At 31.9% G+C, this 26941-nt stretch overlaps 3 protein-coding genes across 6 annotated transcripts; all 3 read left to right on the top strand.

Annotated features, from left to right (window-relative positions):
- Nucleotides 1-5656: 5656 nt before the first annotated feature.
- On the top strand, nt 5657-9266 carry LOC137837111 (14 kDa zinc-binding protein). Its single transcript, XM_068645973.1, has 5 exons — nt 5657-5930; nt 6417-6474; nt 7506-7595; nt 8772-8889; nt 9007-9266. Exons 1-5 carry the CDS (start codon nt 5797-5799, stop codon nt 9072-9074), a joined length of 468 nt encoding a protein of 155 aa, XP_068502074.1. The 5' UTR covers nt 5657-5796; the 3' UTR covers nt 9075-9266.
- Nucleotides 9267-13073: 3807 nt separating this feature from the next.
- On the top strand, nt 13074-14099 carry LOC137838231 (putative disease resistance protein RGA3). Its single transcript, XM_068647486.1, has one exon. It carries the CDS (start codon nt 13074-13076, stop codon nt 14097-14099), a length of 1026 nt encoding a protein of 341 aa, XP_068503587.1.
- A 1402-nt stretch (nt 14100-15501) lies between these two features.
- On the top strand, nt 15502-26523 carry LOC137837110 (UBP1-associated protein 2A-like). 4 transcript variants are annotated; one of them, XR_011085364.1, is made up of 4 exons: nt 15565-17018; nt 23253-23443; nt 26072-26211; nt 26283-26523. XR_011085364.1 is itself a non-coding variant. In XM_068645972.1 (2 exons), exon 1 carries the CDS (start codon nt 15675-15677, stop codon nt 17016-17018), a length of 1344 nt encoding a protein of 447 aa, XP_068502073.1. In that variant the 5' UTR covers nt 15502-15674; the 3' UTR covers nt 23253-23736. The 4 variants fall into 4 exon arrangements, 2 of the variants coding, with proteins under 2 accessions (XP_068502073.1, XP_068502072.1); XR_011085365.1 differs by lacking the exon at nt 23253-23443; XM_068645972.1 differs by lacking the exons at nt 26072-26211; nt 26283-26523 and having other exon boundaries at nt 15502-17018; nt 23253-23736.
- Nucleotides 26524-26941: the final 418 nt, after the last annotated feature.

Here is a 26941-nt window from a genome sequence, read left to right as displayed (position 1 = left end):
GGGTTCTTTGAATTTTGGAAAAACATTAATGGAGAATCACAAAAAATGAGCAACAAGGCTCTGATACCACATGTAAATTTAAACATGAATGAACGTTAATTGAACACATACAATTTATGTTCACAAATAGATCTTATCATATCATGATTCTCACACAATCATACAATCAAGAAGGAATAGACACTTACCTTGATCCATGAGTGATCCTAATTGAGCAGTTACTTTATCTCCTTTATCCCAATCTATCTCTTGCAATTCCGTTCTTGTCACACTTTCGTGATGGTTAACAGTGAGACAACTATTATTTGCAGAGACAGAACCCTATAGCCTTTAGTACCCAATCTCCATCAGATGTAGGTTTTCATTAGGTATATCATCAGATATATATATTTCTCACATTAACCAATGGGCCTTTAATTCTATTATTATTATTAAATCATATTTGGGCCCAAAGCCCAAACTCTAAGTCATGTGAGTCACTTTATAGAAATTAATATACATAATTTCTTACACAAAATTCCAGGAAACCAAATTAGCAACCAACTTTTGATGGGAAAATCGATCGCTAATTCAAGCGTTAAAGTAAAAGGTGATATCGACCACCGTTTCGATCACTAATGGGTTGAAGTAATTAATTAAAAAAATTAGGGTGGCTAATTCAGTGGCTAAATTGGAGACCTATAACAACCAAATCTACCTTCAAACATAAATTGTCTCCTCGACGTAAAAGACTAGCTCCACCAATCCAATCCAAATCGTCTGAGAAAGCCTAGCTTGCCTTACTAAGTCAACATCTAATTAAGAGAATCAGATGATGACAGATGCTCTGATGCAGTCTAAAAAAGAAGTTGTCAAAGCAAAACGTGATGCAGATGTTGATTAAATGCAACTCTAAAGTTCAGTATATCAAAAATGGATCTCCAATAATGAATGTCAGACGTTGTTAATCAATCTACAAAGATCAACCTGATGGAGGAGACTCTTCCTCAAGACAAAGTTGTTGCTAATGAAGGACGTGTTTTGTCTGAGATTTATGCTCAGATGAAGTCCATCACTGATGTTCTAGGCCTTTAGTTGCTTGAGGACTAGCTACGTTCCGAAACAATACTCGTACAAGTTAGTCGAGAGTTGATACGAGCCGAAATAATACTCGTGTTATAACTTACAGTGTTAGTCTGCATAATATAACTCAATTTATTGATTGAAAATTAGGCATAGTAAGCGCTATCTAACAAACCAATATAAAAATCACTAAATATTTTCTCCATTTCTTATCTTGTTAAAATTGCATGTTATTATCCCTACACTAACATAAGAAGAAGAAGTTTTCGAACTTAGTATTTGAAAATTGCATGCTATTATACCTATTTTTCACACAATCTACCAAAAATTTATTGACACACATTTATATCTTTATTGTACAATGATTACACTTTCCATATCGTTTATTTTCAATTACATATGTCGAATTTGTTCATTTAATAGTAGTCATGTAACACTTTCTATCTTTCATTAATTTAGAAAGTAAGTCATAGATGTACTTAGATAACTATAGTATTGAACTTCTTCTCGAATTTACTTTTCGATTTGGTAAAATTGGAATATACAATATTTTGTTTTAATTATGACACCTCTTTACTTACCTTTCTTTGAATAACTTATGCTTAGTATATAATTTCCTTTTGTTCGAAGTTCTAATTTAACTACTAAGAGTTAGTAGTGTACTAAAAAAATCCTATATTTGAAACACTTTGGTACTTGTTCTAATTTGACATTCAAACAAATGATATACTATATACTAAACCCTTATCACACTAATGCTAACAAAGTTGCATTAAAAGGTACATAATTTTCAAATAAAAACAAGGGAGTGAAGAGACATAGAATAAAAAGGTAAAAGGATGAGATTAATTGAAGACTTGACCTGAAATTGTTCCAATAAAATTTGAAGAACCAATAACTTTGGCTAAACTAAACTAAATAGACACAAACTTTTGGCTCCTCAACAATCTTCTCACCCACCATCATCTCCAACATTTTCTCATACTTTCTTAGTTCAGTGCCTCTTTCAAGCAAACTCGAATCATCTTCCAAAGTGTCAAACGAGGCATCACTTACAATGGAAGCTTGGTTTCCAATTTTGGTTCTTGCTAGAAAAGACAAAATAAGCACAAGAGAAGCCATGGAATGGAAAAAGAAACCCAATCTTCTATAGAACCCACCAGATAGATAAGAGATCACAGTGTAACAATTTTGGTGTATAAGTGAAGAAAATGGTGTTGCAAGCCAGAAATTGAAGAAAACGTTGGGGGCACAACTCTTTTGTACATGTTTTTCTTTGTACTTTTCATTAATACTAGAGAAAGTTTGGCCATGGAGCCACCAAAGTAGTTAGGGTCGTTGGGAATAACATTATTTCATAAATGAGGAAGGAATAATATCAACTTAAATAATTTTGCTTATATATTTTGTTATAGGACATTAATCATATAAATCAAATTATTAAAGTTAGTTTAGATTAGTTAATTGATTCGTTTATTTCAAATTTAATTAAATGAATTATAATCAATTCGGTTTTCAAAATCATCTTTCTTTAATATAAACTCTTAAGTAATTATTGAAAAAAAAGAAAAATCTTTTGAGTCTTTCATCCTGTATGTGTTTTTACTAGGAAAATGAACTTGTTGTTCCTTTCACTTGACAAGTGCTAATTATGAAATGTACCACCCATTACATCTATATGTTCCCACTTGTCATATTAGGTTGTATTTGTACACTAGTACATTGGGGTATTACATCATATTTTATTATGGGTTATTTTTCTTTTCTAAAACTACTTTAAATATATATAATACGTCAAACACGTATAATAATAATATATATATATATATGATATTTGTTTCTTTTAATATATTATTATTTTAATTGGTATATTCGTATTTTATTTTGATACATAATATTTGATAAATAATTTTATATGTTTTTATATTTTACTTTAAGTATACTTTACCAAATATATATTTAGGGTGATAAAATAGACATTGGTTTAAGTTGAGTTAGTTTTTAATCTTCTGATCCTTTTTCACTCATCACAATAAAACCATTAAATAAAAATTAATTTTAGATATCAAAATAATTAGTTATTATATTCATTAAATTAGAGATTATTCTATAAATTAAAAAAAAAATTAGTATATAGAGTAATTTCTATTATTAATAAAAAATTATAAGCTAATTTTTAAATTGGTATCAAATTTAGTTTCTAAAGGTTTGACCTACTAACTACTCTAAATTAGTCTTTATTAGTCTTTTAGATACTAATTTAAAATCTAAAATATTAGTAACTAAAACCTTGATAGTTAATTTAGATATCAACTTAGAAACCATTTTATAAATTTCTATTAATAATGAAACCACTTTACATAAATAATTTTTTAGTCTCTAAAATAATATATAATTTAGTTAATATAGGAACTAATTATGTTTTATCTCTAAATTTGATTGTTATTTAATAAAAAAAAATTGTAGTGACTTGTCTTGTCTAACCTACCAAATTGGTGGATCAAAAGCATAATGAAAAAGGTTGGTCCATCCACTCTTATTTTTAAATTTAAAAATAAATAAAAAATAGTTAAAAAAATAACTTTTTTATTATATAATTTGAAAGATCCAAATATACAATATTAATATAACATAAATTATTAAATTTTATAAATTAAGTTTCAATTATTACTTATAATAATGTAATTTAATTTGTAAAGGTTATAATTATTTTAATTTATTCTATTAGAGAGATTAATTAATCAATTAAAAATTTAGAAAATATTTATATAATTAAATATACTTTATATATATAATAAATTTTAAAAATATAAAATTTAAGAAAAATTAAAAAGAAAATAGTAGATCATCCTGCCTTTGATAAAAAAAAATCAAAATTTATAACCTATTTTATTATGATCGACCAACCTAGACATTTTTTAGTAATTAAACTAACCCATTTTAGCATATGTATATATACTCACTTTTTGAACATAGGCTACTCGTTGATGTATAGAAAGTAATTTTCATTTGATCAAACAACACTTAATATAGAATCATATTTACATTATTAAAAAAATGTCACATTCTTTAATTTTACACTGCTTTAAATAACCAACTATTAAACAACATTGTTTTATTGTGTAATTTGTAATAGTGAATTTTTTTTATCTAATATGGGTTTATTTATAGGTGAGATCAAATTTAAGGATCAATAAGGATAAATTTAAATATCTGTTTGCAAAAGAGATAAAAATTTAAAGAGAATATTTACTTTTTCCTTTTAAATTACATAGTTGAATTAAAACTTAATAACTTTGATTATTTAAAAAGAATTGCAATATTTTTGTACATTTTTAATTTTTAAAATAATATAAGTTTTTTTTATTGAAACAATGAATAGAAAAAAAATAACTAAATTCGGATTTACTAACTTCTATTGTTAAAATTAATATATTATTTTAAATTTAAAAAAATTTAAAAATATAAATGTGTTGTGTGTTAAATAAAATAAAAAAATTGATACAATTTTTGAAAATTCATAAAAGCATTTTCTGAATCGATTAAAGCTGGAGTTAAATAATTAATTTTAATTTAGATCTAAATAGAAAATAACAATCTTCCTTAGTTCCAACGTAATTATATATATTCTAAATACGTTAGAAAATATTATTTTTTGCATCCACACGTTTAAAAATAATAGTAAATATAAATATTAAAAATATATAGTATAAATAAATCGCGTATCTTGAATCTACGAACAATGCACTTCTAACCTTATTACATTATCTATATATTTTAATTAAGTTTTAATTTTAATAAGCATAGTATCGCTGTGCGATATTTTGTAATCTATTAAAAGTAATATATTTTATATAACTTTCAAAATAATAATTAAAAGTAAAATAATCATTATATAATTAGACATATTTAATTTTAATCAAATGATAATACGATAGATAAACATAATTCTGATTAGTACTTCTAGTACAATGATAATCTGAATTAATTAAGTGTGTAAATTATTTATCCAAAGCTAAAATCAAACACAAATTACAGCATGTCATAAACATAACACACATCAACCTTGTCATTATCATTGGTAGAAGAAGAAGAAGAATACAATGTTTTGTTTACCAAAAATAAGGTATTTTAATAGATTAATTATTAAGATAGATAAAATTTTAAAAAATTATTAAAATTTTCACTATAGTTTTAATTAATATTTTGTACTAAGTGATACAACTTCACTTAAAACATAATTCTATTAAGGATAATGATACATTGACAATTCACAGTACATTACAACTTTCAATATTATTATTTTAATATTTTTTTATATTATTTAATTCTAAATTTATCTTTTATTATATATATTTATTTCTAAACACATCACTCAAGAGTTGTATATAACTCCATATAAGTTAACAAAGTATATTTTCCTTTTACTAAAGTCTTATATATTAATTGTATCATCTTGATACGACTTTGTCGTAATAAAATCGTGTTAACTTATATAATTGATCCATTTTAATAATTTTTTAAAATTTATTTATTTTAATAATTAACGTTATTATAATATAATATTTAAAAAAAATCTAATAGACAAGACAAAGGGGCATAACATTAGAACCTTTCATTCTAAGAACAAAGAATTAGACATGTTTGGATTTTCTCTTTGAAACCAAAAAGGACCCGTTTGGATTCAGCCCAAAGCTCATTGGATTTGGGGTTTCCCCAAGTATTGTTCTATGAATGAGTGCCAAAAACAACAATATAAGGGACAGAATCAGTGTCTTGGCATCACACTTAACTAGTTCCAGCGCCATGGCTTCAGAGAAGGAAGCTGCTCTTGCTGCCATTCCATCTGATGCTGATGCTCCAACCATGTATGTTTTAAAGCTTCCTTCTTTACTACACCACTCCTTCTCCCCTTACTTGCTTTTTGGTCTTAACAGTTTTTCAATTTTCCCTCTTTCATGGGTATCTCTCTGTTTCACATAATTCCTTCCCATCTATCTGTTCGATGTTTTGATTTAGTTTGCAAAAACCCTAAAAAGATTACACTTTTATGTTCTCAACAGTTTATTTTGGAAAGAAATGTGTTAGGTATGTCCTCATTGGTGCTACTTTGAAGTAAAGATGTATGCTTGATTGATGGGATGGCCCATTTCCATTTGAAACTGGTTGTTTCCTTAGTTTCGCTGGTTGGAATTTGATGAAATTTGATTAGTGTTTTTATATGGCCATGTTGCAAGAGCCAAGAGGGTTTGACCTCTTTGTGCTGGAAGTTGGAAAAGGATCTGAGAAGGCATCTCAGTTTCTTGAGAATTTTATGAATACCTATCATTGATGTTGTATTATCTGGTTTGCAGATTTGACAAGATCATCAATAAGGAGATTCCTTCTACTGTGGTTTATGAGGATGATAAGGTAATATAATGATGCCTGGTGTGTTTTGTTCTATGCTAATATTTATGATTGGTGAGCGCTATGTTGGTGTCTCTTGGTGAGCGTACGAGAAGAAATTCATAAATCTGCTGTTCATGGTGAAAACAGTACAATCTACTAAATAAATAAAGTAATAATTAGGGACATTAGCACAATATTAGAATTCAACTGAAGTGACTAGTGAGTTAGGTAGAAAAGTCTCAAGGTTTTAAGTAGCACATCAAATAGATTATTCTACTCAATGTAGGATTCCTTACATGTAATCTCTGTGAACTCAAAGCTTTCACAGGAAGCAAGCATTTCTGCTGGATTGTACATTCTAAATTAGGGCTCCTTTAGGCTTCTAGCTCAAATGTAAAAAAGCTTGTTGATTACATGGTTAAATTTATTGGAGTACTTTTTATTTCCTGCCATCTAGTAATGTCTTTATGAATATTTCAATTTCTTTGTGGGAAATCTTTCCAAATTGTGTTTGTTTGTACTACAGTTTTATTGTTTTCTTGGTTGCCCCTGAGCCATTTTATTTTAGATTTCTGCATTAGAAACTGTTGACCATTAAATTTAAGCCTTAAATGTTGGGAAATTAAAGGATCTTTGCATGTTTTTTACCGTTCAGAATAACTTTAATTTCTAACATAATTCACTTTGTAATAGGTTCTGTTTGATTTTTTTCCCTATCTGCATTTTGCCCTCCTTAATTTCTTCTCCCTTTAAAAAGATTCAATCTCATGATCAGAATATTGTTTCTGACGGTCATTGTGTGGGCACCAGTGAAATGTTTATTTGTTAACTTTTTTCTCTCTTCCTTTGGCCATTTATGTCCTTATTGTTAAGAGAGCATGGCCAGATTTTGCTCATAACCTCTGTGCTTTATGCTATAAAGGTTGGTTAAAAGAGAAACACATAGTAGTTACTCTAAGCTAGGTAACAGTGAAATTTTGCTTGCCCAGACTTCTGGTGTATTTGTTTATAATAACTATTAATGATCCTATTATTTTCCCCCTTTTTGACAGGTGCTTGCCTTCAGGGACATAACTCCTCAAGCTCCTACACATATTCTTATCATTCCTAAAGTCAAAGATGGGTTAAGTGGTCTATCCAAGGTACTTATTAGTGTTACTTTCTGTGTATATAGGCATATTTTGGTGTCTCAAACTTTTGGAAAATCAATTGCACCCATGTATGATCATGCTTGCTATAGTTATTTACTTTAAAAAGAACATAAACTATTTTCCTCTTTAAACTCACTTTAGAAAGTAAAAATGTAACTTCTCCCATTATTTACTAGTATTTCAAGCAAATGATAAATTATATATTCCTTCAGAACGCTCGCCCTGTGGTAACAATGATACAATTTTGAACTATAAAGTGTTAGTGTTGGCATCTTCTTTTTGTTATGTGATCACTACATGTACTTGATATTAACCTTTCCATGTGGAACTATGGATGTACCAAAATTTAGCTAACAAGTAATTATAGCTATGGTTATTTTGTAATTATTCTTTCAAAATACTGAATCTGTGTGGTGTTCTTTAACTAGATAAAGTTTAGTGTGTTTCTACTTTTAATTGCTTTGCTCTGAAGCAGGTTCATGGTGGTTAGCACCTAATATTTTATGATGAGAATGTGACAATTTGCACGCTACCTACTCCTATTTGTTTGTTCATTTTTCTGTTGTCACTTTTTCTAAATGATGGCTTATGTTTGCAAATACTGTGCCCTGAAGGTTGTCTAAAGTGGTTTGGTTACCTTAAACAATTGGTGGAGTTTCCAATGAGAAAATTTAGATCAAATAGAAGATAGTTTGATTAAATGGTTAGAGGGAACCTAAAAGCATGGTTGGAAAATAATAGATTGGAATCATGGAAAGAAGTTTTTTTTTTCTATTCTTTTTTTTGGGAAAGAAGAAATTATGCAAACAGTTTTAATTTTTTTTACATCCATGGAAATGGAAGATCATGAAATCTCTTCCATCAATTTAACACCAATTACATTCAGTCATAACTCGTTAGTTATATCACTAAATTTTTGTAAATCAATTTACCATTTTTGTATTGTGTCTCCATTCCTGCAAAGTTGAGATATTAGTTTGAAATCATGTACTATTTATTCATTCGTTGTTATGAATAACTTATTACACTCTTGCAACTATATCTCTAGACAAGAGCAAAAGAAAAAGAACTATATACTACACATTTGTGACTAAACAAACTTAGTGACTGAAGCTTTGGTTTTCATTATGCTTGTTCATGTTCATGTTCTTGTTGATTTTTCTGCAGGCAGAGGAAAGGCACTTTGATATTCTTGGCCGCCTTCTGTACACCGCGAAGCTGGTTGCAAAGCAAGAAGGTCTGGATGACGGCTTCAGGATTGTAATAAATGATGGGCCAAAGGGATGTAAGTTTTGTCCTCCAGGCCAACTCCTGAGCTTTGATAAATCATCTTCTGTTTGGTTCTTTGATTCTTGAGTGATTTCTTCAACAGTATATTGAGTTGTGATTTTACTTTTGACAGGCCAATCAGTTTACCACATTCATGTGCACCTCCTTGGGGGAAGACAGATGAACTGGCCTGCAGGCTAAAATGTTGGAAAGGATTTGCAGGGAGAGATGAGAGTAGTAATAATGTGGTTGTGCTATCTTTCAGTAATGGTTTAAGACAACAATAAATTGCAACATGTGGTGTACTTGAAATGACATGTGATTAAGTTACATTACCAGTGTTTGCATGTATTTAAACTCATGTGGTGAATGCAGTCTAGTTCTAAGTGCTAACTTCCAAAGTCATTTTCTAAATTGTGGTTGTTGATGGTGTTACTTGCCACTTTAACATTAGTGCCATCAACCAATGTTGTAGTGATGTTTAATTTAGTTAATAGAGATCACAGTCCTACCAAACTGAGGTGGTACTCATCTCAGCCCCACCCCACCTGGGGTGAGTTCTTCTTCGATCTTCATAGTGTCTTTTGCATAAATATAGCATAATTTATCACATGTTTGTTAGAACAATTCATAATTCTAAATATTTTCTCCATCTCATCGATCCATAATTTAGCCTTCTCTAGGTTGTAACCTCTAGAGAATTGTGGAGGTGGTTTCTCTAAATTCCACTAAATCTTGTGATTCAGTTGTTCCTTCATGCCTTTGGTTCAAAAGTGCAGTGGTCATGTCCTTGATAGCTTGTACCGCTTCTGTCAATTCAGTGTTCATCATGTAAGTTGTCATCTGAAATGATACAAATCAATGTAAAAATATTATTATTGATGTATTCCACAGGTCTCACATGGAACATTGCTCTGATATCACTATTATGTCGTTCGTTTTTTTCATTGGACGCTCTATGAACATTATCATCATACAGTTCCATGAGCAACCTCATTAGATGCTTTCCTATTTCAATTCATAACTTCAATTTTTTTCTCTTTTTATAGTCTATGTCCAAATTGGGTTTTGGAAAGGCTTCTTGAACACTGTGTGAATATGTCTAAAGATTCCATACATGCTATTTTCAAGGTTAAATATTGATTGAAAGAGAATGTTTAAGCGTCTAATACCCAAAATAACAGCTTATGATTTTCTTGATTTAGAATTTATATAAGAAATTCAAACCAAAGAAAGATGTGATTAATTAAATGCAATATCTATCTTTATATTAGCCTAAGCGTTTAGCAATTTGTAAGTTGCAAAGAGCCTCTATTGTGTTATGTATTGTCCGTAGGGAGTGTCTACTGGTTTATTTACTCCAGAGAGCGTCTCACGCATTATATTTTCTGCATAATGCCTCTTAGACACTCAAAATTGTAATTAAATGAAGTTTTGAGTTTTATTTATTAATGACAGATCTTTATTTTGAAAACTTAATTCAAGGATGGGTTAAAATATTGATTGTCTAGTGCATAACACTATAATTTCATATACAATAGTTATTTAAGAAATTCTCAAAATGGAACAAGATAATTCAAATATGAAATCAGTAAGCGTCTAATTAAAAAATCATACAGTCTCGGTAAGTGTATAATGTGTCCTGCACTAAACCTAAACTACAAAAATTATATTTTAACTCTAGTATACAATAATAGTGGATGTCTTAAGAAAGAAAAATAATTTTCAATATATTTTCCAGAATATAAATTATTTAAACAAATTTAAAATTATCTTAGACATATTGAAAGAAAACTGAAGTTCAAACTTTTGCCCCAGTTTTTGTGTAGTTTAAAAATTATTCAATCTTTTGCAGCTTTGTTCAAGTTAGATTTTGTAATTGCCTCCTTAACATGGCATAAATATTTATTTGATTATTTTTAAACATCTGAAGAATTTAGAGATCTCATATAAATACTATTTTTAAAAAATCACGTTTCTTTGATCATTTAATGACGAAAATGAAATTATGAAAAAAAATTGAGTAACCTATTCCTCGAGATGTGACATAATTATTCATAAGGTTCATACTCCAATCCGTTACAGGGAATAAGCATAATTATTTGCAGTGAAAATATTTAAATTATTTGGAGTATCCATCCAGACTTCTATGCTATCTTTAATAATTTACAGACTGTTTATATATAAAAAAAAATAAATAGGAAAGTGGGACATATATAATTAAAATAATCTAATATTAAATCAATAAATAATACATAATTCTGATATTTAGAGTAAATAGTGAGGTTGTTTGGATTATGGTATATTAAAGTGAATTTGTGAGGAAAATTTATTGAAGATTGTGAGTGATATGATGGTTGTAAGGAGATTTTTTTTTCTAAAATGTGTAAAATGTAAGTTTACAAATTTACCATTTCCTTAAAAAATATTTAAATAATAAAATAATAGATATTTTTGTGTAGAATTTAGTTAATTAAAATTTTATAAATATATATAAAAAATATTTTCATAAAATTAAATTAAATAAAAATAAAAATTAATTTTTATTATTGTTAATATTATTATTTAATAAATTTATTTTAATTATTATTAAGTATGTAATTTATATTTATATTTATTTTTATTATTATTATTTTAGTTATTATTATTATTTATAATTTTTTTTATTTTTTTATATATAATATTTCTATTTTAAATTTTAAATATATTTTAATTATTTCATAGTTTTTTCATGGGTATAAAAATAATAATTAAGGGCAGTTTTGACTTTTCAATGATATGATGTAATGTTTCATTTTCTTTTTTCTCTTGGCACAACGGATGTTTTCCGAATTGTTTAATTCATTGGAAACAAACACAAAAAATTTGTGTTTTTCTATCCGAGTGAACAGTGTTTACTCATATGCAAATAGAGCATAAGAGAATGAGGTTAGAGACACCTCATAGAAAAGAAAATTTAAAATAGAGAGTTAAAACACATTTAACCTCTTGAATAAGTCTTTCTCTCTCTTTTTATTTCTCTCTTCTTGTGCTTTGTTTAAGACCGTAACACATGTCCTCTTTTTATAATGAATTTTATAATTATTATCTCTAGTTTCATTTGAATTTTTAGTTGGAATCTAAGTATATTCTAATTTGTAAAAGATAAGATAACTTAGTAAAAGTTAAAAAGGTAATTACTATGTAGACTTAAGTCAAACTAAATCAAATTTTTGTGTGTTATATTCAACATAAACAGGTTTATACTCTTTCCATGCTTATTTATTCTTTGATGAGATAAATCCTCACTATTATAAGTATTATATATGCGTACATTTTTATTATTTCGTTGTGATTTCAGAAGGTGTATGAACTATTAGATAATAAAAAAATATTAGATCATCAAAATGTTTAAGAGACTATTAAACATTCTAAACATCTAATAGATTTTTTTTATTAAAGATTTTATAAAAGTATTATTGTTAGACATGTGTCAAATGATAAATGAAGTAAAAGCCTTTTAATATTGCCATCAGGAGAATGCCATTCTTCTACCACTAAAAACATATCCTATTTTTCTAAAAAAAAATCATAGTATATCAAAATAATTCCATATACCTGACTTAGAAGATCATGTAGATATCTCACCGTCATAAATATTATAAAAAAATTCAAACAACCTACATTGACAAACAAATAATTGATCATTAACAAAAAAAAAAGAACATAAAGAACATAGACATAAGATGAGTAAAAATATCTTTAAATAAAAAAAAACTATATAATTAATTACTAGGAAAAAAAAAAAACCTTGTTTGCATAGTATTTTAATCACTGTTGAAGATTGAAAACGCCACAACATTATTCAAATAATTGCAGAAAACTGCACTAACCTTATGAAACAAATGTAGAACCAACAAAGTGCACCAATCCACAGTAAAAGTGTTAAGTCTCACTCTAGAGTTAGTCAATGGAAGAATATTAAAAAAATTATCTGACTATTTTTAAATAAAAGTGAAAATAATTTAAGACCTTTCAAAAATAATAAATAAAGAGATATATAAATCACTATTAAACCAAATTGAATAAAAAAACGATAAATAAAGAGATAAAGAAAAACTGATAAACCAAATCTTAGTTAATTAAAAATTACTTACAAGGTATCCAATCTCTTTAACTCTACTTTCATTTCATTTAACAAGAAAATTAATTGAATCAGGGATGAAAGAAGTCTTGGAAAAACTAGAATATCTTTCAAGGCAAAAGGATGTTCTTGCTTTGAAAGAGGGTAGTTATTCTAGAGTTAGATCAGGTCGTAAAGTGTCACAGAAATTACAATCAACTTTTTTCGTTGTTGAAAGTGTTATTTATGGTAGAGATGCTGAAAAAGATATAATCATTAATTGGCTCAAATTGGAAACCGATAATCGAAACCAACCCTCAATACTTATACTTTCCATTGTGGGCATGGGTGGGTTGGGTAAGACCACACTTGCCCAACATGTCTACAATGACCCAAAGATCGAGGATGCAAAATTGGATATCAAAGCTTGGGTATGTGTTTCAGATTATTTTCATGTTTTTACTGTGACAAGAACAATTATTGAGGCATTCACCGGTGAAAAAGATAATAGTAGGAATCTAGAAATGGTTTACAAAAGATTGGAAGAAAAATTGTTAGGAAGGAAATTTTTTCTTGTTTTGGATGATGTTTGGAACGAAAAACCAGAAGAATGGGAAGCTGTGCGAACTCCTCTTACCTATGGGGCTCCAGGAAGTAGAATTCTTGTCACAACTTGTGGTGAGAAAGTTGCTTCTATCATGAGGTCTAAAGTGCTTTGCCTAAAGCAATTAGGAGAGGATGAATGTTGGAATGTTTTTGAAAATCACGCATTGAAAGATGGTGATCTTGAATTGAATGAAGAGCTAAAGGAGATTGATAAAAGGATAGTTGAGAAGTGCGTGGGATTACCTCTAGCTTTGAAAACAATTGGATGTCTTTTACGCACAAAGTCATCCATTTCAGACTTGAAAAACATATTGGTAAGTGACATATGGGACTTACTAAAAGAAGACAATGAAATTATCCCTGCTCTATATTTGAGCTATCATCACCTTCCTTCTCATCTTAAAAGGTGTTTTGCTTATTGGGCTTTATTCCCCAAAGATTATGAGTTTATGAAGGAGGAGTTAATTTTGTTGTGGATGACCCAAATTTTTTTTACAGTGTCTACAACGACATCCTGAAGAAGTTGGTGAACAATACTTTAATGATCTTTTTTCAAGGTCTTTCTTTCAACAAGGCACTGAAACAAGGAGGTCTTTCTTTGAACAAAGCACTAAAAGGTGTTTCGTCATGCATGACCTTCTAAATGATTTGGCAAAATATGTTTATGGAGATTTTTGTTTCAGGTTGAAATTTGATAAAGGTCAATGTATAGCGAAAACAACCCGTTATTTTTCATTTGAATTCAATGACGTCAAATGTTTTAATGATTTCGGGAGTTTAACTGATGCTAAAAGACTTTGTTCATTTCTTCCCATTATAGAAATTTGGGGAACTTACATTTACTATGGATGGTATTTCAAGATTTCGATACATGATTTGTTCTTCAAAAATAAGTTTTTACGCGTCTTATCTCTCCATGGTTGTTATGCCCTTAAAGATGTCCCAAATTCTGTAGGCGGTCTTAAACATCTCCTTTCATTGGACCTTTCGTCTACTAGGATACAAAAGCTACCAAATTCAATAGGTTTGCTTTATAACTTGCTAATACTGAAGTTGAACTACTATTTAAGTCTCGAGGAGTTGCCCTCAAATTTGCATAAACTCAAAAAATTATGTTGCCTGAATTTATAGATACAAGAGTGAAAATGATGCCAATGCATTTTGGAGAATTGAAGAATCTTCAAGTACTGGATATGTTTTTCATGGATAGAAATAATGAGCTCAGTATTAAGCAACTCGGAAGACTCAATCTTCATGGAAGGTTATTCATTAATGAGGTGCAGAATATTTTGAATCTTTTTTCACCAAACAACCTTTTTTTCACTCCTGTTCATTATCCAAAAAAAGCCAAGAATTTGGTTCCGTAACCAAATTTTGAAAACCCTTTTTTTGAAATAAGAAATGTGAGAATTCGATTTTCTGAAAACATAATTCTGACCATGAAAGAAATGATGTTATGGCCATTATAATGATAGTACCAAAAGATACTTCATAATAACTCTCTCAACCAATTTCACATAACAACTATTTTAATTTTCTGATGCAAAATCCAATATGTAGATCCAGATGAAATGTTCTTCAGCTTAGTTAACTGTTAAACTAAAGTTTTCCTTGGTTGTTTTGTGCCAAAAAAGTATGACATGTGTTCCTTTAATCTTTAAAAATATAAATTGTAAGCAATTTGGAAGATTTGAAAGTTAAAATGTTTTATTAATCAAAACTCTTGACAAATAAGATAATCTCCCTTAGAATTATAAATATGATTTTTATTGATTATGTGAAGTAGATTAACTAATAATTATTATAATAAAATAAAAAAGAATTTAAACACGGTTTTAAATATTAACGAGGTATTAACAAAATTTGGAAAGAAATTGTAGCACGAGAATGTACTTGAAGAATTATTTTTTATTTAGGTTTATTTCGAAAAAAAAAAGAATCTTATTTCGAAAAGTGTTTCCTAGTATAAAAAACCAGACGTAAATAAATATGACACAATACCGAAAAGCTCGTACTTCCGAAGATCGTAACCAAAATCATCAAACCCTAACCTGAAGTTGCAGCACTCGGGATACGCTAATTCGACGACGACAATGGCGAGGAAGCGAAAACAGCCACCTCGTCCGGCGAAATCCGCAGAGCCCCCTCTCAAACAGCAACAACAACAACAGCCCCAATTGAATGTTGAAGCAGAGTATAAAGAAGAGGAACTATACGAAGAAGAAAAAGAAGAAGAAGAAGAAGTAGAAGAAGAAGAAAGCGAAGAAATTGAAGAGGAATTAGCACCGAGCAATGAAACCTCCAAGGCCCCCTCCACGTCTTGCTCCTCTCCAAGCGACGACGAGGAGCCAATCCGGGACCTTCTAGAACCCCTCGGCAAGCATGAGATCGCGAAACTTCTCATGGAGGCCGCCTCCAAGCACCGCGACGTGGCGGAACGGATACGACGCACCGCCGACGCCGATCCCGCGCACCGCAAGATCTTTGTACATGGCCTCGGCTGGGACACCACCGTCGAAACCCTCACCGCCGCTTTTTCCTCCTACGGCGACATCGAGGACTGCAAGGCCGTTACGGACAAGGCCACCGGAAAGTCCAAGGGCTATGGCTTCGTCCTTTTCAAGACCCGTCGCGCTGCGCGGAACGCTCTTCGCCAGCCGCAGAAGAGGATCGGCAACCGCACTGCGGCTTGCCAGCTGGCGTCCGTGGGCCCAGTCCAGGCGACGATTTCGATGGCGCCCGGGGCTTCAGATTTCTCGCAGAGGAAGATCTACGTGAGCAATGTGAGTGCGGAATTGGACCCGCAGAGGCTTCTTTCGTTTTTTGCGCGGTTTGGGGAGATTGAGGAAGGACCTTTGGGGCTTGATAAGGTAACTGGGAAACCGAAGGGGTTCTGTTTGTTTGTTTATAAGAGTGTGGAGGGTGCAAAGCGGGCGTTGGAGGGGCCGCACAAGAAGTTTGAGGGGCATATTTTGCATTGCCAGAAGGCAATTGATGGTTCGAAGCAACAGCGAGTAGGGGTGGTGCAAGGTAGTTCTCATAGTGGTGGGTTTGTTGGTGTGGGGGCAGTGCCAATGACGGGGCACTTGATGGCTCCAGCCGGGCCAGCGGCAGGAGGAGATGTAGCAGGGACGGCAGTGCAGTCAGTTAATCCGGCAGTTGGGCAGGCACTGACGGCATTGCTGGCATCTCGGGGTGCCGGGTTGCAATTGAGTGGGTTGTTGGGGATTGGGTCACCGGGGACGAACACTAGCAGTTATGTTGGACAAGGGAGTGTGAATCATGGGGGTGTTGTTGTTGGGGGGTATGGGAATCAAGTAGGGCTGCCAAGTTCATATGCAAGCCAGCAGCAGGTGGGGATAAGTGGATCTGGAAGAGTGCAGCAGTATCATGGTGTGGGACAGTATGGTGGCGTTGTGCCTTACACGGGCCACTAGGTGTGCTTTATTCTTTGATCATAATTATCGCCATAATCGTTATAAGAACTGCACTCAAGTTTAACGATATTTTTATATTCACCTTCCACCTCCCATTCTAACCCCTATACATACCCCCTCAAGTTATGTAGGTAATACTGTATATTCTAACCATTAATACAAACCTCTCGTTTCTTATGGATTTATAGACTGATGGAGGTTAAAATGATGTCAACAAAAAGGAATTAGATTATTGTTGTTATTTTATTACTATTGTCATTCTTGCTGTTATTATTATTATGCTTTTGCTTGGTTACTTTACTATTATGCTCAATTACAAAAGGAAATAGATATCGAAGATTTGTGAAGTCAGTGTAAGTATGTTAATTTTATTGACTGATGTGTGGGGTACTATTTCTGCTTCAGGTATGATGCATTCCTTGATAATTTTTTTTTGCATTGGCTTTTTTTTTCTGTCCTTAGCACTGTTTAGCTCGCTTACAGAAAGTTGTTATAAGGGTTTTTGGGCTATAATTTTCTGATCTCATCTTGGAGATTTTAGTGACAATTTTTTGGGGTGTTAATTGTTAAATTGGACATGAACCTCGGTATTTTTCTCTTGCATTTGAAAGAAATTCTCTTACATTTTGATTTCTTGTGGTTTAACTGTTCAAGTTTGGATAATATGATAGAAATCTGCGAATATGATGGTGATATTATGGTAAGAGGTTGCTGGAATGTGGATTCGAATTTCTGTAATTTAAAATTTATTTTGTTAGTGCATGGTGAGGACCATTGTTTGAGTTGATACCATTCTTATAACTTACAGTGTGTTTAGAGTTTAAGTTTGAAAAGTAGTATGACTTTCTTTGTGTTGGCTTTCTGAGTCTGTGCAGTGTAAGAAAGGACAAAAACATATTGCTGTTGATCCTATACCCTATTTAAGATGTGCATGTTTAAAGGAACATGATGTTTGCTGTCTATGCATAGTTGCTCTCACTGGATATAGAGAGGACAATATAATAATGTCAAACAACTAGGATCGAGAGTCTCATGCGTTTGAATCATTATGGTGGATTTGACACCGGCATAAAAAACGTCTTATCCTTTTCATATTCTCAGTTACTTCTTTGACGCTTTCTCATCTTTTCTCCCCTCCATTGTTGAGTTGTTATTGGGTTTGATTTACTATTGCATAGAAAAACATGCTAATTGTTAGGCACACAAACCAGGCTAAGGTTATAGTTGTATGAAGCATAATGGACCAAAGTGGGAGACATTCTAGGAATGATCTAGTTCGCTTTGTGGTTGTAGACCTAGGCCAGTGGGGCAGCTGATGTACATGTGTCACACCTGTGCAAGAAAATCTCGCTTCTTTTTAGTTGTACTGGATGCACTTCCACCATCTCACTAAACACAAGTAGAGGTGTGAAATTTGACATCTTTTTAGTGTAATGGAATGTTAACTTAGGCAAGTTCTGGTCCACATCTAATTTATGTTAAAGTGTTATGTCACCAATTTTTCGAGGACCAAATTGATTTTCTAAAATTCCTGTGAATTCCAAATCGGTTGTTTTACTAAAACAAACCATTTACGATATAAGTGCTTGATGATCCTTGCTTTCAATCCCACTATTTTGATTTGGCTAGCCAACAGTTAGAATCATATGACGAATAAAAAATTACTTGAATCTTGGATGAATCAATGTAATTCATTATCACCGGTAGTAATCATACAATTTGGCTCATTGTTCTATCTTTTTACTTTTCCTTCACCATATCTTATTAAAGAAATTGGAAAGTTAGATAAACATAATTTGTTAAATGAGAAAGGTACCAAAGAGGCACTACTAAATGCACTCAATTTAATTATTTCAATGTTCAATTTTTGTTCTTTTGAAATGAGTTCCACACTGTTACTGACTCATTGTATGGCCTATATTTGGCTAACCCATTTCAGTTTTTTGAAATAGGTGTTTCAAGCACTCATCATAGGTTATGATTTTCTTTTGTAAGATTTATAATTATTGTTTTCTACCTAAAAGTTAGTATATTGATCATTGTACATCGTCTGTATAATGTATTTCAAGCTATTTTCATTGTGTTTATAAAGCTTAAGATTCAGTATGATACAATTTATATTTCAGTATTTAAAATTACTTGAAATTCACAAATTGTCTTGCAATTTAATAACTTTTTGTTCAAATGTCAAATAATTTTTGTTGCTTGATTTTCAACTTTTTTATAGCTCCAATCAATTTTGCAAAAAAATAATTTTTTGGGGTGACCTTTCATTTTTTTCCCACTTTGAAATTATTTTTCATGCTTTTTTATTCATTTTGCAGATTCTACTTTAGCATCAATCTTTTATTACTGGCCTGGTGATTCTTCTGAAGTTTAGGGAGCTGATGCAAATGCAATTGGCGTCTTTATAATGAAATATTACTTCAAAGATCAGAATATTTTAATTACCAAATGAAGTTCTGTTTTCACAGCGTACTTATTTCCATTATAAAATACTGTAGTATTTCACTTTTAGTTCAAAAATTCCTTGAAGAACTATTTTAGTACAATGAGTTTTAGTTTATATATGTATTATGAGAAATCCAAGTTAAAGAACCAAGTATGTTTTGAAATTTATGTTTGTATGAGGCGTTGAGCTTCAACTTGGTATTCAAGATTTACTTTGTAGTGTTTTGTTATATGGTTCATCTGTAATGTTTTTTTTCATCTATTTTTAATTTTTTAATTTTCACCTGTATGTTTTTTTATTCTTTTTTCACCCAAGATTACTGAAATGAAATTTGATTAATGTGCTAAGTGTTTTTGGTCAGTATACCTTGAAAAAATTGCTTAGAGACCAATAATTGACTTATTGACTTTCGTTGAAAAGTATCCTGCTTACCTAATTTTGTTCAGTTATATTTTAGATATGAGCAACCATTAGATCTCCTCATCTATGACTTTTTCTGCCTTTTTCCCTTCCTTCTCCCAGTGGAAAAGTGATGATAAAAATGCATCAGAATCCCAGTTGGGTTTAGAAGATACAAAATGAATGATTTCCATAGATTTATGACAGATTAGGATTTTCCCCGCTCACAGAATCTGATCCTTTCTCAAATGACAAGTTAATTTTCCTCTTTATCTCCCCACAATATTTATAGGCAACATTTCTCTTTTTTTTGTACTATATTAGTCACCCAACTCTGTCATAGTTAACTTACTACTAATGGGGTTATCTATATTCCCCTCTAAAGCCAAAAGTTTCACATTGTCCTCAAGGCAACTTGTGGTTGCTGAAATGAAGTTCCATTTATGTTCAACCAATTGAAGCATGATTTTCAAGCCAATTCCGCCAGACAGCCAAAGAATAGCTGCCATTTCTTGCAATCTGTGAGATTAGAATTTTAATTCTAACACAAAGATTGTAGTATCTTCTCTGTAGGTTCTCTATTTCCCCTCCTTTTGGGGCTCATTTGGTTGTAAGATATGATAGGATAGGATAGGACAACATATCCTGCTCTAATTAATTGGTTGTTGCAACGATAGGATATGTTTTTATCCTGTTAGTGCAATGTAATTCTTATCCTGAAGGGGGGGCTGGTTTAGAAGATATTAGGATAGAAAATTGACCTTCCTCGTGTTCTCTCACCACCCCACTTCCATTAAAATAACTATCACTGCCATTCTTCTACAGTGTTTTGCAACCACCCCAACCCACCATTGGGGTCGCCACCACCTCTCTTACCATTGTTGTCATCACCACCTCTCCTACCACTGTTGTCGTCACCACTCCTACCATTGTTGTCATCATCACATCACCCCATATACATTTTCTCTACCAATGTTATTGTCATTATCATATTTGTCATCTCTATCGTCGCAAATACAACAGTTGTCATGACAACTACCACCACCACCACCATGTCACACACTTTTGTCTATTGTCACTATCATCTTTATTGTCATGATAACATTCACTACTTCCACCATTTTTCTTATCACTACCACACAATGTCTAGAAATTTAAATAACAAAATAATCAAAGCAAAATACCAGTAAGTTCAAGTTCAAGGCTTAAAATAGTGACTAAACATAAGTATTGAGTTGAAAAGTAAATAAAAGAGGGAGGGGGTGGTGCAAACAAAAGAGGAAACAGAAAAATAAAGGGACCTTGCAGTTTGGATCAGTGGGACTGTGTCAGGAAGGGGCAGACAGTGGCACTGCAGTGGGTCGAAGGTGGTGGCGCTCTAAGGTTGGTGAAATAGAACAACTGTGTTTTGGGTTGTGGCTGGGAGGTAACTCAGGCTTTATAGTTTGGGTTGTGTTTGGGTCTGGTTGTATGACCCTACCCTATATCCAAAAACCAACCTATTTGGCTTGTGCTAACCTTGCTTGTTCTTCGAAACCAGGTGCAGGGCTGGGGTGTGATTTGTGCCGTGGCTGTTCCATGATGCCATTCTGCGACATCCAAAAGTGGCCACAATTGGCTGGCACAGGAAACCCTGATTGGCAACCACTTTATGCCATATGTGCTGCCATGACCATTTTTCGATAACACCGCACTGCCTCATCATCACATGCTATTAATATTTGGTCCTTGTCATTCCTTAGATCTTTGATTTTCACAGCTCCAAGACTGGAGCTTTAATACCTTTTGAGGCAGCTGACATCCACAGAACGAGAAAAAAAATTGCACAACAGTACATGTAGAGAGAGGATGAAAGCGAAACTAATAGGATTAAATCTCCACTGTAATGAATTTCAAAATACTTCTGTGCAGTATCTTCACTGCTATTTATACCAATTTAACTCTAACCACTTACCCGTGTAAGTGCCAAACTAATTGGCGTGAGTCAGTTGGGTCTGTTATTCTGTATTTTTTCTGGAATACATTTTAGATAGGTCCCTTATTTCAAACAATACCCCCTCCCACCGAAGATTCGATTCTTGCTCACAGCCTTTCTTCACAAGGAAGGAGATATTACCCAGATCAGCACTTCTAAGTCACTTGATGGTACACCTCTCTGTTATCCAACATGTATACTGGTTGAACCTGGAGTGCAAAGGCTAGGGTAGAGTTTGAACAGACTGGTTTGTTGACAATCTTCTTTAGGAGCGACACATGAAAACTGGATGGGTTGGTAAAGCCAGCTTACTACAGGCCACCTGACCTATCCTATCCTTTCTAGAGCTTGAAGAGGGCCATAGAAACATGAGTGAGCTTTTGGTTAGGTGTTATCGCTTGAGAGTGAATCTTAAAGGGCAGCAATTTGCGAATTTGAGGTTCAGCACTCTGCATCATAATGAATTTCCTAAATCTGCCTCTGCATTATCTATACTACTATAATTGCAATTTAACTTCTTCCTGGCCCATTTAACTTCATCACTGTTGATTAAATTGCGCTTTTTCTTACTCCCCTACTCCTCACCCCTCCCTGCCCCAAAAGGACCTATTACTCAACTGATTTTGAAACAACCTATATCTCTGTATATGGATAGATGGGGTTTACCAGCGTCGTTTTAAAATTTGCTTCAGTTATAAGTGAAATGTTTGCAGATGCATTATTGATTTCTTGACTTTCTTTTTGAATGGGTTGCATTCTTCCAGAGCTTGCATGCATTTGCATGTTGTCTGTCATACAAGTTTAAACATGTATGTTTTTTCATACAAATTCTGCATCTGAAGTACGAGACAAAGTTGGCCAGTACTTGTGATAACGGACTTGGTTTTTGATTGTCATCAAATTAAGAGGTAACTGAAATGAATTGTAAGGTAAGTTAGTTTATAATGTATAATTATGTGTATTATATAGAAAATACACCATCCACTTAAGTGCGGTCACTTTGATTCTCTTCCTGTTTGTAGAACTTGTCGTTCCAATGCATTACAGATACCTCACGTTGAAGTAAAAGATTCTTATCAGTTGGATTCTGGAGTATTTTTTTCCTTTGATTGAACTCTTTTGTTGGTCATTTTTCTCACGTCTTCATCTTTTGATGCCGCCATATTTTGTCAAGTACTTATATTTCTGATGTGGGTTTCAATTTGTTGAATTAAGCCATGTGTTCTTCAGGCACCTTCATAATAAATTGAAAACTACTGTTTTGTTCTTCAGTAAAAAATAAAAAACCCTAAATAGTTTTTACCTTTCTCTTTCTGCTCTCTTCTCTCACCCCGCAGCCATTTGTGGTTGTTCTTGTTAAATTTTCAATGTGTGGTTCTTTTTCACAAAGGTTTTGTTCTTGTATCAGGAACATATCCCCCATCTTTCATCTCATTCAAGGTCTTCAACTTTTCATCATCCTTGTAAAGAGTAGGAATCTTAAACTCAATGATTATGTTCCTACCATCAAGCATGCTAATTGCTACATACTTCTGCCGAAAGCCGCATGGTGCTCCACCAGGCTCTGTTCCATACTTGCTTTTCATGGACTCAATGTAGGTAAGCAACCTCTACAGCCTCTGCATGATCCGTAAGCCATTTAATAAATCAAAAGAACATTCCGGTTTGGATAATCCGGAATTCATTCCATACTAGACACAAGATTTCGAATTATGTAAATCGGAATCAATCCCTCAATATTTTCACTTCATAAGAATCCGGTATCTTTTTGGATTAATAAGCATCCAGTAATTCCAAATTCACTTTCAAATTCGGATTTTGGCTTACATAATTTGTATAATTTATATGTATTGCGGGATAGATAGATTGAAATGATAATCTGAATTCGGGAATGAGTTTTGAATTATTTAATTCAAAATAGAATTGCTAATTTTTTAAGCATTCTGTAGATGCACTAGATTATCCTATTTGGAACACAATTAAACCACGAAACCTCTAATGATTTTTTACTAAAGGGCTAGTATGGAATTTTTGAAATTTATGGGATGCTTGAAAAATACATGGGGTGCAAGAAGAAGCAGCCATGCTTGAGATGTCATTTAAAAAGTTGGTGTTTAACAAAAGACTGTTTTTTCCTACACATCCATGTTTTCTTGTGTGTAAATACCCTTATTATGTCACTTCTTCATATCCTTATTATGTTATATCTTCTTCATATCCTTATTATGTTATATTTTCGGATTCGAAAGTGTTTTTTACATTTATAAATTTGGAAACTATTTTTAAAAAAATATTTTGGGTTAGATAATCTAAAAGTTAGTATAAGATTTGGAAATAGCTAAATTAAGTAATCCAGAATATATTTAAAAAAATGATATTTCAAATTATATAAAATGATATTTTAAATTATATACCGGAAGTTTTTGTTCCTGATTTGAGAGTAGTTTATGAATTATAGAAATTAATTTTATATTTAAAAAAAAAATTGGATTATGTAATTTGGAGTCTAAATAATTCTTTTAAATTACATAATTCAAAAATTAATTATAAATTTAGAGAATTTTTTAAAATTATTTAATTCAAAATATAAATTATTTTAAAAGATATTTTTGTATACAAAAACGTATAATTCAAAATATAAATTATTTCGAAACATTTTGGATATATAAAAAATTATGGATGTCACACTGAAGGTGTAGGAAGAAGCAGTGTTCACAAAATTTCCTTGGTCCTGTTGATTTTGAATCTTATTTTTGTGTAAATTGATGTAAGGTTGATTCTCCCTGCACCTAATCGGGTTCAACACATTTGAATTGACACCCAATCATGATTTGCAAAAATATCAAAATACCCTTAATGAAATTAAAAAAAATACTTGGTTTCTGGATTTAGAAATCCATAAGTCAAAAACTATACTTATGGATGTCTAAATCCAGAACACACTTAACTATTCTGGATATGTATATCCAGAATGCAAAATCCACTTCTGGATAATCATATCCATAACGTATTTCTCTACTACGTATTTAATAGTGGCTTTCGGATGCTTACATCCGTAAGATTAAAATCAGACTTCCAGATATCAATATTCGTGACCATTCCAGCTCGAACAAAATGCAAAAAAATAGCTTAAATATCTTCTTACCTCACAACAATATCAACCGACGGACCTTAAAGTGCAAATGGCCCGTCCACCACCACACTAAAACAACCTTCTTTGCGACTCAAACCACCACCAAAGAGGAAAACCAAGTTTCTTCTGCACCCTACTCCATTTTTTTCAAAATAAAGAAGACAAGGGCATGATGAGATTTTAAATAGTTCGTCGGGTGCCAGTCACAATTGATCAGGTGCATGAAGCAATTGCCTTGCTGTAATCCTCTTTTTCTATTTTGGGCTTACTAAACTACTTCCGACAGCTTCTTCCTGCGCCTCCATGACTTCTTCTCCCACCCCATACTAAAAGCACATTTACTAATATACCCTTCAATAAAAATATTAAAAAATTAAAATAATATTTTAATATACTTTTAACATTTAACTTAAACTTCACTTTCACCTTCATCGTGCCTCTTCTTCCATTTCCCTTCCAGCGGCGTTGTACCACCCCCTCCCATTTCAAGGTTTTTCTTTTTCTTCATCTCTCAAATTTCTCTAAACCCCACATTCTCTGTCACTCACACATCCACAAGTGCCCTCTTCACAGGTTAGTAAATTTAATTTTACTTATTTTGCATTGCTTTTGAAACTTGTGTTTGTGCTGCTGTGTAATCTGGTACTCAATGTGTAATCCGTTTGAAACCTGCATTTAATAGGCACCGGATTATGTAATCCGGTACAGTTGAAAATGTAAAGTAATACTGGATTATGTAATCTGGTTTAAGTTATTTAAGTAATTCCAGATTACGTAATTCGGTTTAGGTATTAAGTAATTCTGAATTACCTAATCTGGTTTAGGCTAACATGTTCCGAATTACAGATTTTGGTATGTAAATTGTGTACTTAGTGTTTCAGATTATGTAATTCGGTAGTGTTCTTACAAAGTTGTGATTTTTGTGTTTTTACGTTTTTGTTATGTATTTAGTTTCCAACCCACTTGGCAAAAACTTATTTAAATTTTATATTATGTACAAAATTTATGATTATAATATTTATTATTTGTAAATAATTGAAATTCAAATTGTGTTGTGGATATATATGGCTAAAATTAGAGGTGGTGGATCTCAGATCATGATCGCAAAAGACCAACGACATCCATTCGCAGAGGTGAACTTGGAGATTGACCCAGTGTTGTACCACGTCGTTGCCTTTGTAGTCCAAATGCTGAGCAAGCAGGTCATTCGTCTCAAGATGAGCGTGCATAGGCGGTAAGTTTTTTTATTTTTATGTGATTAAACAATATATTTGACAAGTTTAATTTATTTTGAAATTGGTGCAGGGTATATTTAGGCACATTGTCAGTATCCTCCAGTGCATGATAGATTGTTGTTAGGTCACTAAAGGCATTGGCGCATATGAGAGTATGAGCGTGACAGATGACGGGGTAGTCTACACGAGACGATCACGTAATGTTCGTGGACGTCGTTGATATATTTTTTTATTACATGATTGTAATAATAGTAACTTTGTATGTGTACAATATGGTTTAATTAATTTATGGTATAATGTTTGTTATTTTATTTTTATCTGATAAATGCGAATAAATTATGAATCGGAATTGAAGTAATAAATTTTGAATCAAAACTTAAGTAATAAATTTTGCATCAGAAACCCACATAATAAATTATGTTTACATCAATCGTCTCCAAGGTTCACATATGTCGGGCTAATATTGATTAATTGGGTAAAAGATTGCATCCGAGCACTGTAATATGATGACCATAACCTTGTCCCTGGGTAACAATGTGTACACCATAAAATGTCAGCGGTAGGTATGGGACAATCATCAAGCAATTTTACGTGCATCACAAATGGAAATTAGCAAACAAAGAATATAAATAATGTGTTGAGTAATAACCTTACGCGCACAAAGTGTGAATCATACACATGACCAATACATAGTAATCAGTGTAGACTAGCATCGGTAGCGGGTGCAGT

The sequence above is a fragment of the Phaseolus vulgaris genome, chromosome 4 (assembly GCF_000499845.2).
Source record: "Phaseolus vulgaris cultivar G19833 chromosome 4, P. vulgaris v2.0, whole genome shotgun sequence".
NCBI classification, from domain to species: domain Eukaryota; kingdom Viridiplantae; phylum Streptophyta; class Magnoliopsida; order Fabales; family Fabaceae; genus Phaseolus; species Phaseolus vulgaris.
The sequence above is the reverse complement of the archived record's forward strand: the minus strand, read 5'-3'. Positions and strand labels throughout refer to the sequence as shown.